The following is a 15077-nucleotide window of genomic DNA, read 5'->3' as shown; positions in this document are numbered from 1 at the left end:
ACTAACACAAGTCAGGGGTGAGAAGTGATCCAAATAGGAAACACAAAACCACACAGTTAGGGTCTGGCACTGCATCCACCTCTTCAACCTTCAGGTCCCCCTGCTTTCAACAGCTCCCACAAGCACATACTGCCATGCATTCGAGAGTTGCCCGTGTACCTCCACTGGACTATGGCCAACAGAATTAGGGCATCAGTGCTGTGGATGGGAATGGATCATGTGTAGGGACTACGTGCACTTGGGATGTAGAGGCACTACTTGAAAAAGCTTTTCATAAGTTCCTACTTAAGATCTCAGCAGCATTCACATATAGACTTTGACTCCACTGAGAAAGGTTAAAGTGTTTGCCTTTTATTCACAAGACTTGCTCCATTTCCAGTAATACTTTTCTATACCCTTGAAACCAGATAGCCTCTAGTCTCAGAACAGCACCATCAGTCTATTACAAAAAAAGCAAACAAATTAAAACCAAAAAGTTCCATGATGTGATATAGGATAAAGAAACATACAGCTAATACATTAGAGAAATAAACACCTACATAAAGTTATATAAGTTGCTATAGAAATGGCAGTATGCAATTAAAATATCAATACCATTACCAGGTCTGCTAGGTGTTTAAAGCAAGTCTACATAGGCTGTGCCTATATTCTCATGCCGGTTTCAGGATCTAGCTACCTCAATTATCCACACTGGTGGGCTTTCATACAACCTCCCCTACAGCCAGCAGTGTGTATGCAAGCATCTCAAGCTACCTGGCCAGACTCAAGCAGCACTTGCATAGCTGTAAAGATGTAGCCTATTGCTGTCTCCTCCATATGAAATGTGGTATTACAGGGTTCATCTGCATATGCCTGGTTAAGAAACAAAATATAGTCAGTTGTGTACTATAACACCTTAAGTAACATGGAATATTAAATTTTAGAAAAATATTTTAATTATCAGTTCACAAGTAAAAACTATTTCTATTACAAAACATCTTGCAATACTAGAATACCTAGTTTGGAAAGAATTTTGTTCTTATTGCTGTTGCATTTAGTTTTCAGGAGCTGTGTCAGCATGAAGGTAAGTGGCGGGCTTCCCACTTGTCATAGTCAGCTTGTAAGGGTACTCATAGGAAAGTCTATCTTCCTATTTAATCCTCACGCAGTTTTCACATGTTTAGGCTGCCCTTTTCCCAGACACATACATACTTGACACCTGACACTACGCATTGAAGTCTCACCCAACTTTGTTTCATGTAACAAGTTTCATTTGCAGCCATTGAATAAAACATTCACTCCAAAAAGAGTGAGCATCAGCACTGACACCACCTTAGCTACTTGTAAACCCTATAACTGTGTTCTGACAGCTATCAGATATCAACTCGTTCATTTCATTTTGTTTGGTTTCTTCCTTATTCTCATGGTTGGGTTGCTGTTTGGAATTTCCAGCCTTTCTAGACCTTCTGAGGAAAAACTTTGTCAGTAAGTAACATAATTCAGCCACATTTAACAGAATGCAAATGCTGGACACAGCAATCATGAAAATAGTAAACACTGTCTTTTCAGTAGGTCGGGAAACAAAGCAGTCTACCGTGTTGGGGCACGGCCAAGTGTCACACTTCATTAAGCGAGGCATACGGAACCCATCGTACATGAAATAAAATGCATACATGAACACTGCTTCAAAGACCAGTCTGAAAAAGATGCTGCTGGTGTATGTCCACCACAGGGAGCCCTCAATACGAAACCTCTGTCTTCTGATTTCTTCAATGTCCTTGTATTCACATTTCTGGTCTCCCTTTCTGAACTGCCTTTTCTTCTCATGCCTCCTGTAGGCCACGTGCATGGCCACCAGCAGTGCAGGCGTGGAGACAAAGATCAGCTGCAGGGCCCAGAGTCTGATGTGAGAGATGGGGAAAAAATGGTCATAGCAAACATTTCTGCAGCCAGGCTGAAGTGTGTTGCAGACAAAGTCATCTTGTTCATCTCCCCAGACTCTCTCTGCAGCCACAACCAGGATCATGATACGGAAGATGAACAGGACTGTGAGCCATATCTTCCCGATACTGGTGGAGTGTTTGTTTACACCTCCCAAAATGGTATGCAGAGCTCCCCAATCCATTGTCTTGTTTCAATCCTCTGACCTAAGATAAGACAAATAAACAAAAGTAAGATTAATCAAGACAGGAAACAAATACCATCAAGCATGTGGTTTAAAATGAAGGCAATATCATATAGTTGTACCATAGCCATTGGCTGTGGTAACATTTTGTTGATGCAGTGGGCTTACCTACAACTAGTTATAAATAATAATTTAATCACATATCAGTGGGTAACATTTCATTACTTGATTATATACATGGCACCACATTCATTTGACTTCTAGGTGTATTAGCCAATGCCACATTAAGTAGGAAAAGCAAATGGGAAACTGATGAACACAGTCTTAAATCAAAAGATACAACTTCTAGTAGTTAGATAAGAGTTACAAAATAATAGGAGGTATCAGCCAAAAGTAAGGTAGATGTCCTATTAGACAGATAGAATTCCTATATAGATTAAGGCAGACTGGTCTACCCTTAGCTTTAGACTATAAATAATATTTTGATGAGTACATTCCAGCAACAAAGATAGACCTTGAGTAACTGCTGCTGATGCTCTGCACCTTCCAGGTGACATGAAGCAGGTCTGGATAACCTGCATTCACCAATGTAAAAAATATGACTGTATTCTTAGTTGAAGCAAATTCCACAATAGCTTGAGACAATGAAGGTAAAGTCTTGGTCATTATCCATCTTGAGCTGGATGTTCAAAACCAATGCTTAAAGATCCATACTAAAATTGCTTTTCTCTCCACTAACTACAGAGAGGGTCTAGGGAACCTAGACAAAGACTGCTTCATTGTCAATGCCTGTCAGGTTATGTTCTCTTCCTTTCTCCCATGACACAGACTGTGCTCCCAGATTAGGGGAGACATTTCAGAGGCTGTGAGAGTCCTAAAATTAACACTGGAAGAGTTCAGATAGGATAGCAGGAGCTCAGAGACTTTTCAATAGAAGCTGTAGGTGAGCTTCAAAGTACTATGACTGTAATTCACAGCAGCATTCAGAGGCATTTCATTTCAGTCCACCTCCCCCACTTTGCTTCAGAAGAATTTACAGAAGTTTGCAAGCTACTCTGTATTCAGGAATCAGCCAGGACCCTTTAGGAGCGCTCACAGATCTCTCGACTCCGAAATTACTAATGAAGGCTTTTATTTCACAACTTCTTTAATTTGTTTGCCTCTCAGAGACCATATTTCTTCAGCATTTAGAGCACAAAGCATCAATAAGCAAAATCACCTTTTCAAAGTTTCTAGAAAAGAGCACCTACTGGCACAAAGGCCATCATACTGATCACAAGATTGGGGTTTTTTTTAACTCTGACCTGGCTCAGATTTCCATGAGGAAGAAAATGATGAGACTTCTTTGCAGTTATCTTCCAGGTCACACTCCTGTTCTGAGTAACGTCAAAAACCTTCCTGGTTTACAGTGAGTTATATATAATCAGTAGCTCAATTAATACAGACCATCAGTCAAAGTACACAACAGCTCAGAGAAAATGAGAGCACTTCATTGTTACATTACACAATGGTATCTTTTCCTTGAGTTATTGCAATCTGTCATCTCCCTTCACTAGTTCCATAAACTACATTTTTCTCAGATCCTCCTGGTTGACTGTGTGGGGTTACACCCCAGGAGGTGAAAACCAAGGGGGAGACCCAAGATTTTCTTCAGATCAGAGAGAACTTTTCCTGAACCTTCTTCAGGATGCAGAATCTATGTCAGTTATTTCCTCTGTACCTGTCTGAAAACAGTCCTGGAACGAGACTCACTTTCCTATCCTGCTAGGTTATTTTTCTAAGAGAAAAGATTATTTTTTTCATTAGCATGCAGATACAGAGAAAAGTCTCTGTAGGTTAACAGCCCTATAAGGGCACATTAAAGACCCTTAATCCAGATACTTATAAAACATAGCAGCTAAATTTTTAGTATTTATTTCCAACCCTTTTTCTGTCATCTGATTGATGAAAAAAATCAGACCAAACTTTCATTCAGAATTTGCCTTGGCAATCATTGTATTGTTAAACAGAGGAACAGCTACAACTTTATTAGTGTTCTCTGTTACTATTACACGCATATGGCAATTACAGTATTTATAAAACGACACTACAACTACGTATTCTGACTAGAAATACTTATGCACATTTGAAAATAAATCTCATAGAAGACTGGCACCATGCAAACTGCGCAATTACACACATCATTTACCCATCCTCTAACTCCACCAGAGTCCTTACATTTCTTCTCAGTTGTTTTATCTTCTCTCCGCCTGTCAACCATCTTCTTACAGTCTGAAAAGCCTCAGAAGTGGAGCCTCTGTATTCCCTCGTCATAAGCCCTGTTTCTTAGCATCACCTCTCACTGCACACCAATATGGCTCCCATTTTGTTACAACTTCACATGGATTTGTTTCCTCCTCCCTGTCTCCCTGTGCAGAAGGGGATTCAAAATATGAGTGTCCCAGTGTGTAGTTAGTGCAAGAAGCTCCCCTACCCTGTTTCTTCCCGAGGTCACACTGCAGTTTGTGTCCTGTAACTATGTGAAGGTACATTATAAACTAGATGACTTGTTCAAAAGTCACTCTCAGGACCAGTACGTTTTGGTTTGTTTGTTTTTTAAATCTGATCCCTTTCACCAATCTGCTCCATAGTACAGACCCACAGAGTCTCTAAAAAGGCCAGCTTCATTGAAGTAAAAAAACAAACAAAAAAACAGCCTGCAAATTGCAAAGCATGGGTAAGAACGAGAAGTCAGCAGAGAAGAGAGGTTGGCAAAGCTTTAGTGCTGGGGACAATGCACTCTCTTCATCTGACTTGCTGCATCTCCTTTGAGAGTATATTGTTCTTCCTAAGCCAAAACACTGTTCTTCAGTTCTAGCAAAAGCAAGTCTGTTATCTGGATCAATGAAGAAAAAGCCACCACATTTTGAAGAGACAGCCTCTTGCCCTGAGTCTCCTAGTGACATTTCCTCTCATTTCCAAAAAAGCCTTTGTTTTTCATCTCTGCCCAAATACTCACCCCTTCACCCTTCCTACATACCTTTCCAAATTCTTCAGCTCCTCTTGCCACCATGCACTACTCTTCCCGCTGCTTCTCCAGCTAGTCACCAACCTTTGCCCCTTCTTGCTCATGGCCTCTCAGGCTTGTTTTGACACTGGTGGAGAGTCATATGACTTCTGGAACACTCAAAAGTGGTACAGGCACTGATCAGATACCCATGAAGTCTCACTATCTTCTCCCTGAAGGGTGGCACAGTTACAATTGTAGGGCTGTATTCAGGCAGTCTGAATTCCAAATACTGTGGTCACAGTGTTTCCTACTAGCTGGCTTTAAACAGCTGTCCTCAGTGCAACTTAGAGGATCCAATGAGAGCAATTCAGAGACTGCCAAAGTGTTCACCTCTCTCCAATAAACAGTCACAGTGATCCAAGCAGAATTGAAGTTAACCAAGTATGGCCCTTCATACTATTAAGACATCTGTGCAGATCGCACCAGCTAAACATCCATTTTGGGTTATGTGTACTGATGTGATGACTCATTTACTCCTAACTCACTCAAAAGCCAGGGACAAGGATCATAGGTTATCCTTCTTCCAGGTACTTGGTACTTTCTTTTTACTAGCAAGTAAAATATTAACTATCTTGCTGAACAAAGGAGAAGAAAGCAAGAGAATGACATCCCTTTAATGGGTTGGTAACTCTTTTTTTATAGAGTCAGCCCAGATAATATTTCTATTTGAGTAAATCCAGGCAAATGCCTATAGAAATAACAGTATGTGGACAGTTGAGAACTCACCCAGTTTGCTGGTCTTAGAAGTACAGCATAGTACAGGAATACATTAAAGACATGAAAGCTTAGGTGAATTTGAGGGGGGAAATGTACAGTAGGAATGAGGATAGGGATTGGTTATAAAGGAAGATGTTGGGAAGAACAGAAGATAGCTAAAGTTAGTGAGATTGAATAGCTAAGCCTTTAGAATCCTTTCTAACATGGGAATATATTAAGTGGTAAATTTTCCTTCCAAAAATTGCAACTGGGCATGAAAATAAGCCTTTCCAAGCCTCAGCACAGACCTCTGTTCTACTACCAGTGGCACCTTCTGTTTCATTTCAATAGTTAGAGGACCACAGTAGTATAACAGCTGTTTAGAGTAGAGATTAAAAACACTTGCAGAAGGTCACTATGCTTCTCTGAAAAATTAAGTTACAAGGGAAATGGTTCTATATGATCACACAACAGTCACAGAAATAGGTATTTCATTTGGGGTTTGGTTTTTTGGTGTTGGTTTGGGGTTTTTTTCCACTAGTAAGCTAGACAGCAGCAAGAGAAGAACTACAGGTTAACTATTCCTATAGTTCTGTAGCTTCTGGGCACTATTTTGAGCTCTGCTGCCGTGGCTAGATTGCCTTCTACTTTAAAGCTAGCTCCTGTAAACCTACATTAAACCACAGTCACAGCACGCTGAATACACCCAGTGAAAATCCCTGTAATTCACAAAACTGACGACAATTATCACTGACGTCCCGGTTTATGAGTACAACTAGCTTGTTAACCAGATACTTTTTACCTCTGTTAAAGACTGTTATACTGGGAAATCATTAGGCAATGGCTAAATGTACAACTACAATACAGTGAAAGTAAAAAAACCAACAGAATATACATCTCTTTCACATACATGTTTGCTGCTATAGGATATTACCAAATTAAAAAAAAAGTCATTAGCAAGTATTACGGTATTTGCTTATGCAATAGGAACATCTAAGAGTCCCATTAAAGAAGTCCACAGAATCCTTATACATAGTTCAGAGCAAGATTATGCCTGTCTCCCCACAGCTATAATTTGGATACCAATTTACTTACTCTACTGGATTTACACAGAAATTTTGAGGGTGCTCACAATGACTTCACTTGTATCAGAATTTTAATGTACAGTTCACCAGGAGTTACCAGTTTGGTGTGATATTCCACCACTTTCAGCAGTGCCTTCAGATGCTGATAGAAGATCAGCAGTCTGCCACGGTAAAAGTAACTTATCCCATGTGAGAATGTGTTAACCAAGACAGTCTTTAAGCAAAAAAGCACTGGTCTCAAGTGCCCCTCCCTATTCCCCAAGCTGGGGGCAAAGATAACTCAGATGCCTGCGAGTGGCAGTTCTAATATAGATTTTTTTTTTTGCCATGAAAAAGTTTTAGAACCTCTAAACTAGTAGATGCAAAATCACTACCAAAATTATTTTATGATCCAATTTGACACAAGAAATATTGCTGCATTCAAAAGTGTTGCTGAGACAACCTTCCCTTCAGGTTTTGATCTCAACAGTCACACTGGGAGCACTGGCTCATACAGAGGCTGATAACCAGCATCAAGGTGTCCTAGAGCTGTTTCATTACCCAGATCTGAAGAACATGCAAATCTGGATTTCTGCAGTTTTGCATCAGTGTACCTCCACCCTGCCAACATGGCATCTAGTTTACAGCAAGCACTTAATCGCTACTGTCTCGATTTTGTTATTCCTGTTGCTGTGTTAGTCCTGGTGCTCTACCACAAGAACAGCCACACTGCCAAGACTGAAGCAAGGAAGCTTCTAATAAATACAGCTTAACATCTTCCAAAGACAGCATCCTTTTGTTTCACCAAGAAAGGCTGGTACACAGGCTACAGCAATTACTTGCTAACTTGCTCAGACTTCCTACCTAATTTGTCAGTCTGCCCCATGCCTCAGTTTCCCAGACATCCAATCAGAGATAACAAAAATCTCACCATCTCATAGGGCTGTTCTGAAACGCTCCATTACAATTACAAGCTTCACAGGCTCAGAGGACCAAGACAGATAAGTACCAGTTCAAAGCTGGAAGCACAGAGCTTGAGCTCCATCATCCAGGGTATTTCTGACACCTGAAAAAGAATTGGAGCAACCTGCATTGCCATAGCTTTAATGCAGAGTTCAAAAACATAGGGATACAAAGCTTTGAACTTGGACTTTGGCAACCAAAATCCTTTAATAGGCAGCTTTCAGCTATTTTAATTTTACAGTGTTGTATTAAAAAAACTTCAATAAGCATGCAGCTGGAAGACTGAAATATCAACAACTCTACTTCTTTCCTAAAAAGCTGAATAAAGATCAAAAGAGCAGGCTAACAATCAGAAAAGACTGTGCAATTCTCTCTAGTAGCTCTTAAACTTTGTTCTAAACACCTATCTCCAGATCAGAGTGGAAACTGGAGAGCAGAAGAGCCGTGACAGAGAGATTATAGTATATCTGATTTGACACAAGAACAGGCAAAGACTAATCAGGAACAGGAAACCTCTGACAGTTGCAGGCCTGAACACTGCGTGCATTGTTCTTTCCTTCTACTCAAGTTTATGGAAACAGGAGACATTCTTTACCCTAATTAAACTCAGCGTGAAACCAAGAGAAACCCAACAAATTAGGATCCAATAAGTACACAGTTGTTATTAAAAAATTATGCTAGTTAAGTATCAACAGCATTAAGAGTTCAGTTCTACCCACAATGACCCCCTTACGACTGTCCTGTATTCATGCCCTCACATAAATTTTAAGTCATTTTCCAAGGATGCTTGGAAATATCCATAGCTATTTCAGTGGCCTGCAACTGTAACTGAAGGATTACTATCCTCCAGAAAATCCCTCCACAATATTCATTGCACTCATATAAAACAGGAAATCAGAAGTGCCAGTCATGCTTGAAGGCATAATAAGACAGCACAAGTGCTACTAGAATTCAGCCTATCTCAGCCATTTTCCCGTGTAAACCCTTCCTTCAAATCATGCTTAAAGCTCCCTGCTTTGGAAGAAAACCAAATTCCCAGGGGCTATGTCTTCACTAATACAAGTGTCTTATTTGCTATAAATAAAGTTTTAGGGATACTGTGCCCTCCCTGCTCCCAGTCATCAAAATAACGAAAAAGTTATCACATTTTTACACTGTCCTTTTTAAAAAAAAAACCAAAACAAACCTGTTACTTAATTCCTACTTTCTTCAACCTAGGCCTAAGCAAAGGTCTACATTCCCTCTATAAATCTGCTGTTCCTGCTTCAGTGTAGCATTTCCTATAAAACTGGCAAGCCATTGTCTTCTTTCACACACACTGAGAACTTGCAACCTTTTGGCAACACTAAATAAATTTATAAATACTAAGATTCTATACTGCAGCGCAGCTTCTCCTTGAGCACGTACTTTGTTATTTCATTCATGAAAAGTAAAGACAAAAGCAACTTTTTCCCTTTTAAAAGTCTATTGCAGGAAGAAATGCTGGTACAAGATAAGAAATAAGAGTAGTTTTCAACACTTTATCAGCTAATAGGAGATGTGTTTCTCTTTCTCCACATTCCTGCTGTTTTAAGAGCACATTATCTCACCTCATATCATCACTTCAAACTTCCTTACACAAACTGGTGTTTAGGTAGGCAAGAGTCATAGTTCTCCTTTCAGGTAACTCATCAGTCATCATTAAGTAGCAATTAAAGGCAGCGAGGAACAGAACAAGGAAAAACATAAAAAGTTAAAAACGGATTCAACCCATGTTCCTGTTTCATGCAGTGTCTGGGACCACTGCTTTCACTGGAACAGTTCACAAGAAGTAATTTGTAAAAGCATCCTCTTTACTCAAAGGCACGGACTAAGCTCATGCAATGACTGTTACAAAGAACTTGTATGTGTATCTCGAAGTGCTGCAATTTTTCCAGCTGCTGAGATAGTCTGCTATACCTTTTTCTCTGTACAGTTACTTTTTTTGCACAAAATAAATGAGGCTTCCTAAATAATCTGCCTAGGTTGTGCACCAAGGGATGCAAAACAGCAACACTGTCAGAGGCCTCAGAGGTCCCAGCTTCAGCAAACAGAGAACTAGCCTTGTCAGGACAGAATCAGTCTCTTCAGAGAAATATTTTAATCCAGGGGTATATTGTTCCATTCTCAAGCTCTGCGATATGTAGTCCTACCAATAACACCACTCACAGTTCTGAGGACTTTCCAAAGCCTCCCAGAAACCCTGACACATGCAATAGGGATGTAACCTCATGGCTCTGCACCCATCTGGGAAAATCACACTGCAATGCCCAGTTGGCACACGGAGGTACCTCCTTCCTCCAGACAGGCTTGTCCCACCATTGCCTTGTTCTCTAAGCTAAGGGTAACAATTGCATGCACAGCCTTCTTTGCCTAACATCTTTCCTCTAGGGCTTTTCAAGCTATGTATCTGGCAAGCAGAATTTCCAGGTTTAACAGTGAAGGCCAAGAGATATTAGAAATGACATAATTCCTTGAACAAAATCAAGGATGAAAATGTATTTTATTTTGCTCTTGACTCAGTGTATGCATGCACATTGTGGTAATCCCAAACATAATCTGAGTCCAAATCCTTATATCACTTCATACAGTACACAGCCAATAAAGTCCCATTAGTGATCAGTCATAAAAACTAGGTTTAAAGGAGCATTTTAAGACAAAAGGGAACTTCCTTCTTTCAACCCTGTGCCTGCTCTGTTAAGAATATTTCCAGACTACATAATGAAAACCAATGGAGTACAAGACAAGGAAATAATTTCCTCTATTAGAGGGGGGTGGGGAGGAAGAAATAAAAAAAAAAAGAGATTCTTTAACACAAGGGATTGTGAAAGTAAACACCCGATCTAGGAAAGCCCGATGATGGGGAAAACAGACATGCCCAGCATTCACAGGAACACACTCAGCTACAAGCTACTGGCAGGAGCGAAGCAAGCACACATACCCTTACTCCAGCATGTTCTTTGCATTTACTTAAGGGCTCGAATACTCGTTCCTTGTGCCATCTTATCCAACTCCGATACTCAAAAATACATTTATTTCTGACTCACACATCTCATTTCCTATTCTCCCTGTAATTCTAAGGAATGTTTCCAGTATGTGATCAGACACTTACAGGACCTGTCAGTTTTACTGATGCAAGCTGTTTACCTCCCCGTAGCTGCCTTAACACTGCGGGCGTGTCGCAAATTACCCGTAATTGCAGGAGTCTTGATTTTGCTCGGTGTTCTAGCCGGTCGTACGTCCTTCACATAACGCGCTTACACAGAGCTGCTGGGGGGCGAATAGAAGCCATCGGTAAGAAGTTAAACGCGTAATTAGCAGAGACACGAGCATTCCCAATTAAAACTGGTCGCGGGGTTCAGGCGCTCCCCGTGACACTTAGGCTCGGGAAGCGAAGCGGAGAACCCCATTCCGGGGCGGGGCAGGGGGTAAATCCTGTCGGGGGTGGTGGAGGGGGACCCACACACGGCGCCTCCGCGGCGGGCAGCGCCACCACAGCTCCGGCTCCGCTCCGGCCGTGCCAGCCCCGCTCTGCAGCGCAACAAGTACGGCGGAGCTGCTCAGGGGATCCTATGCGGGGAACCTGTACGGGGAACCTGCCCCGCCGCGCCCCTTCCGCCGCCGCCGGCTGCGCTGCCGGTTCGCCCCATCCATCCATCCATCCATCCCTCCCTCCCTTCCTTCCTCCGTCCCTCCTCCCCGCTCACCGCGCCCCTCACCTGCCCCGGCAGTACCGCAGCTTCGGGGAATGGGATCAGCCCACCCGGGGCTCCCGGCACCCCAGGCGGGTTGCGGGGCTCAGCGCGGGTCCGTCGGTGCCTGCGGAGCCGCCAGACCCGCCAGTCCAAGTCTCGCCGGTCCCCGCCAGTCCAAGTCTCGCCGCCCCGGAGCTTTAAGGTCCCTCCCCGTTCACCTGAGGCCGCTTTTAACCCGCCCCTCGCCCGCCTCCGCCCGCGCCTCGCTCCGCTCCTCCACCCATCCGGACGGCTGTGCGCCGGGAAGGGGCTTGTGTGGTGAGCGGGGCTTCGGACGCGAGGAGTGAGCGGCCAACATAAAGGGTGGGAGGGCTTGTGTCCGCCCCGGGGCGAACGCCCCCGCTGCTGCACGGGGTCTGCTGTAGGGCTGCAGGGGCAGAGCGAGGGGAAGGCAGGGCAAGGGAACAGCAGATAGGTGTGATTTTTCCAGAGGAAGCGCATATCTGTTTAAGGTAACAGTGTCGCGTTTCTATCTTGACTAATCCAGGTATTCAGAAGGGCCTTGAGACAGGAAAAAACCCCAGATCTTTTCTCCTGGAAATCATTAAAGAGCTGCTGGCCAAACACAGAAGGAAGAGCCAGTCTTTTCTGGCTTTTTGAGGTTTATTTCCAAGCACGATTGAAATGCTGCAGTAGTGCCCTGCAGACTCGCGGGCTTTCACGGAGCTGCGGATATTTGTCCGCGCAAAGACCTGTTTTGGAAAGTTTTCTGTTTCTAAGGAATACAGTTGCTCAGGAAACAGTTTACTTTGGGTTCAAAAATCTCAGCCCCAAAACTGTGTTCTCTGTCTTGCGCACAGACACATCAAACTAAGTAAATGGTTTGTAAACCTCTGAACTAAATTTCCAAAGAAAATGTACAGCGCAACTGGAACAACAGGACATTTGCTCAGACTTTGGGTGAAAAATGTGTGTGTTTGTGCTTGTTTAGAGTACAAGGGCTTGAAATAAACCATTTCCTGATAGATTTTACTGCCTTATATCTCCACTTCCTGGAATAAACATAATTCCTGTGAAAATCTTTTGCAAAAATCCGTGACTTAATTGATTTCATGTTCAGGAAGAAGAGGTAGAATTTCTAGCACAGACAATCTAATAATTGGCAGAAGAAATCATCATCTGTGGTTTAAACATTAGCCTCTGTGGTGCTCATCTTTCCTCCACCACCCCTTCTTGCCCTTGCACTTAGGTCCATGGAACCTACACATTAGGACCATAGAAAAATTTGTATTGGAAGAGATCTGAGAAGGCCTCTAATCCAGTCTCTTGGTCAAAGCTGGATCAGCTCTTGGCCCATTCAACAGTTATGCCTCATCCATGGGGAACCCAGCACCTCCAGCAGCTGAAATCGATTCATTGTAGGACTAGGCCCAAGGTATATGATGTGATGCTGAGCTAGACAAGCAATAAATACCTAAGGCCTGAGTTTACCTGCATTCGCTGACCTCTATGAAAGTTGTGTGTTCAAGTGATGTTCAAGGTTCATGTGTGTGATGTGCATGAGGAAGGGAGGTGGCTCTGGATGTGGACACACATCTGCACTTTGCAAAAGGGAGAGTCCGTCTTCTAATGGAAGAAACGCTTTAGAAGAGACAGCTGGAACTTGTGTTGTTCCCTCTCCAGTCCCCTTCCAGCTTGATTCAATGACCTTGAAAAAGTGAAATGTGTCATTCTAAGGTCAAAATACTTTCAACACTGGGTATATTTAGCTGCAGTGGAGGATTTTGAGTTTTGTGCTGTTTTTCAAGGCTGTCTTTGCTGCCAAAAGAGGGGTTTTATTCAATAAGAGAAGTATTATGAAGATATAAGTCAAAATTGTAAGTCGTGATAAGCAGCTGAGGGACCTGAGGGTGTTTAGCCTAGACAAAATGAGGCTCAGAGATGACCTTACTGCTCTCTACAGATACCTGAAAGGAGACTGTAGCAAGGTGGGGGTTGGTCTCTTCTCCCAGGTAACAAGTGACAAGACAAGAGAACATAGCCTCAAGCTGCCCAAATGAAAGTTCAGGTTGGGCATCAGGAAGAATTTCTTTACTGGAAGGGTGCTCCGGCATTGGAAAGGTGTGCCCAGGGGGGAGGTGTTGCATTCACTAGCCCTGGAAGTGTTCAGAAAACAACTGGATATGGCACTTAGTGCTATTGTTTAGTTGACAAGGTGGTGTTCAAACAAAGGTTAGACTCGATGACCTTGGAGGTCTTTTCCAACCTTCATGATTCTGTGATTCTATGAAAAGCTAGTGGAAAGAAGACCCTATGGGTCTGACTGCAAAATTGCCTGAAGGAGGTAAGCCCCGGGCAGAGATACAGTGTGGAGCTCTCCAAGTTGCCTTGTATCAGGTCTTCACTGCACTGCCTTTGGGAGGGTGTTACAGTTGGAGGCCAATGCCTGGATTTTCTCCCAAGAGAGAAGCACCCCGTTCTGGCAGCAAAGGAAAAGTCTTTAGTGATGTTCTGTGTTTCAAAAATTAGATGATATCAAACTAGCTGGAACCACAGTAGGTAGGACTGGATGAATGGATGACAGGGAGACAGGTACCACATTCTCCTCTACTGGATAATTTTTTAATCTCTTATCTGTTGAATGATACTTCTCTGACACAGTAGCATCAGCACAGTCTTTGATTATAAGTGATGATGCAAGAGACACTAGATAGAAAGAATGAGATGTGTCAGTGCTGGAAATTTAAGGACTAGGAGTCTTAGTTTTAATCGCAGTCTCTTTATTTATGAGGATAAAATGAAATATTTAGTAACTGACTACTTAGTAAACAGAGCTAAATTGTACTTATTCCTTTACAGATGATGAATGTTATATGTATTATTTAGCAAGCATATAAAAACTACTGGTTGATAAACCTGTAAAATAAATAGATGAGAATTAATTATTTTTTATTTTTGACAGCCTTCTTCTGTAATAGGTGCAGCTGTGCATAGGCAAGGCTATCTTGTACAGCATTTAAATCACAGGCACCCATTGGAAAATATTGGCATAGGTCAAGTCTTCCTTCTGAGCAATAATAAACCAGCATCTGACTAGAATTTTTGATGGAAATTTTAACCTAATTTTCGTGTACTTCATTAGGCTGAAGATTTGTACAAAACCAAATCCAACTTCCGAGTCTGCTTATTATTCAGAAGGCATAAAAGAGGAGGAAAAAACCAAATCCCAGGAAGTTTCTTTTCCTTTTTTTCCATGGCAGACGGCTGCTCAAACACTATGGTGCAGACTGGAAGCAGGAGGTTTTTCTTGAAAATTTCTGGTTCCTTTCCAAACCTTCACATCTCTAATTAGACTCTCTTTGCTTCTGACTATTTAGCAGTTCAGAGCCAGGGTGGGGAAAAAAACCTAAGTCCAGTCCTTCAGTGTGAAACTGTTGAGCTGATCTCAAAGTGCACACTGTCTTGTGGCACATTTGTTAGGGGACAAC

General features: G+C 42.3%; 1 protein-coding gene across 12 annotated transcripts; it reads right to left on the bottom strand.

Moving 5' to 3' along the window:
- Nucleotides 1–330: 330 nt before the first annotated feature.
- On the bottom strand, nt 331–11808 carry LOC139671425 (gap junction beta-6 protein). 12 transcript variants are annotated; one of them, XM_071554279.1, is made up of 6 exons: nt 11614–11808; nt 11085–11164; nt 7845–7979; nt 5124–5323; nt 4322–4512; nt 331–2126 (listed from the first exon to the last, which is right to left on the bottom strand). In XM_071554279.1, exon 6 carries the CDS (start codon nt 2102–2104, stop codon nt 1313–1315), a length of 792 nt encoding a protein of 263 aa, XP_071410380.1. In that variant the 5' UTR covers nt 2105–2126; nt 4322–4512; nt 5124–5323; nt 7845–7979; nt 11085–11164; nt 11614–11808; the 3' UTR covers nt 331–1312. The 12 variants fall into 12 exon arrangements, with proteins under 12 accessions (XP_071410380.1, XP_071410388.1, XP_071410354.1 ...); XM_071554287.1 differs by lacking the exon at nt 4322–4512 and adding an exon at nt 3409–3502; XM_071554253.1 differs by lacking the exon at nt 4322–4512 and having other exon boundaries at nt 11614–11807.
- Nucleotides 11809–15077: the final 3269 nt, after the last annotated feature.

This window comes from Pithys albifrons, chromosome 1 (genome assembly GCF_047495875.1).
Source record: "Pithys albifrons albifrons isolate INPA30051 chromosome 1, PitAlb_v1, whole genome shotgun sequence".
Taxonomy (NCBI): Eukaryota; Metazoa; Chordata; class Aves; order Passeriformes; family Thamnophilidae; genus Pithys; species Pithys albifrons.
Note: the sequence above shows the minus strand (reverse complement) of the source record. Positions and strands in the feature narration are given on the sequence as shown.

What these genes read in the sequence shown, in the direction of transcription:
- LOC139671425 (XM_071554295.1), bottom strand. Translation starts at nt 2,104, where the DNA reads ATGGATTGGGGAGCTCTGCATACCATTTTGGGAGGTGTAAACAAACAC.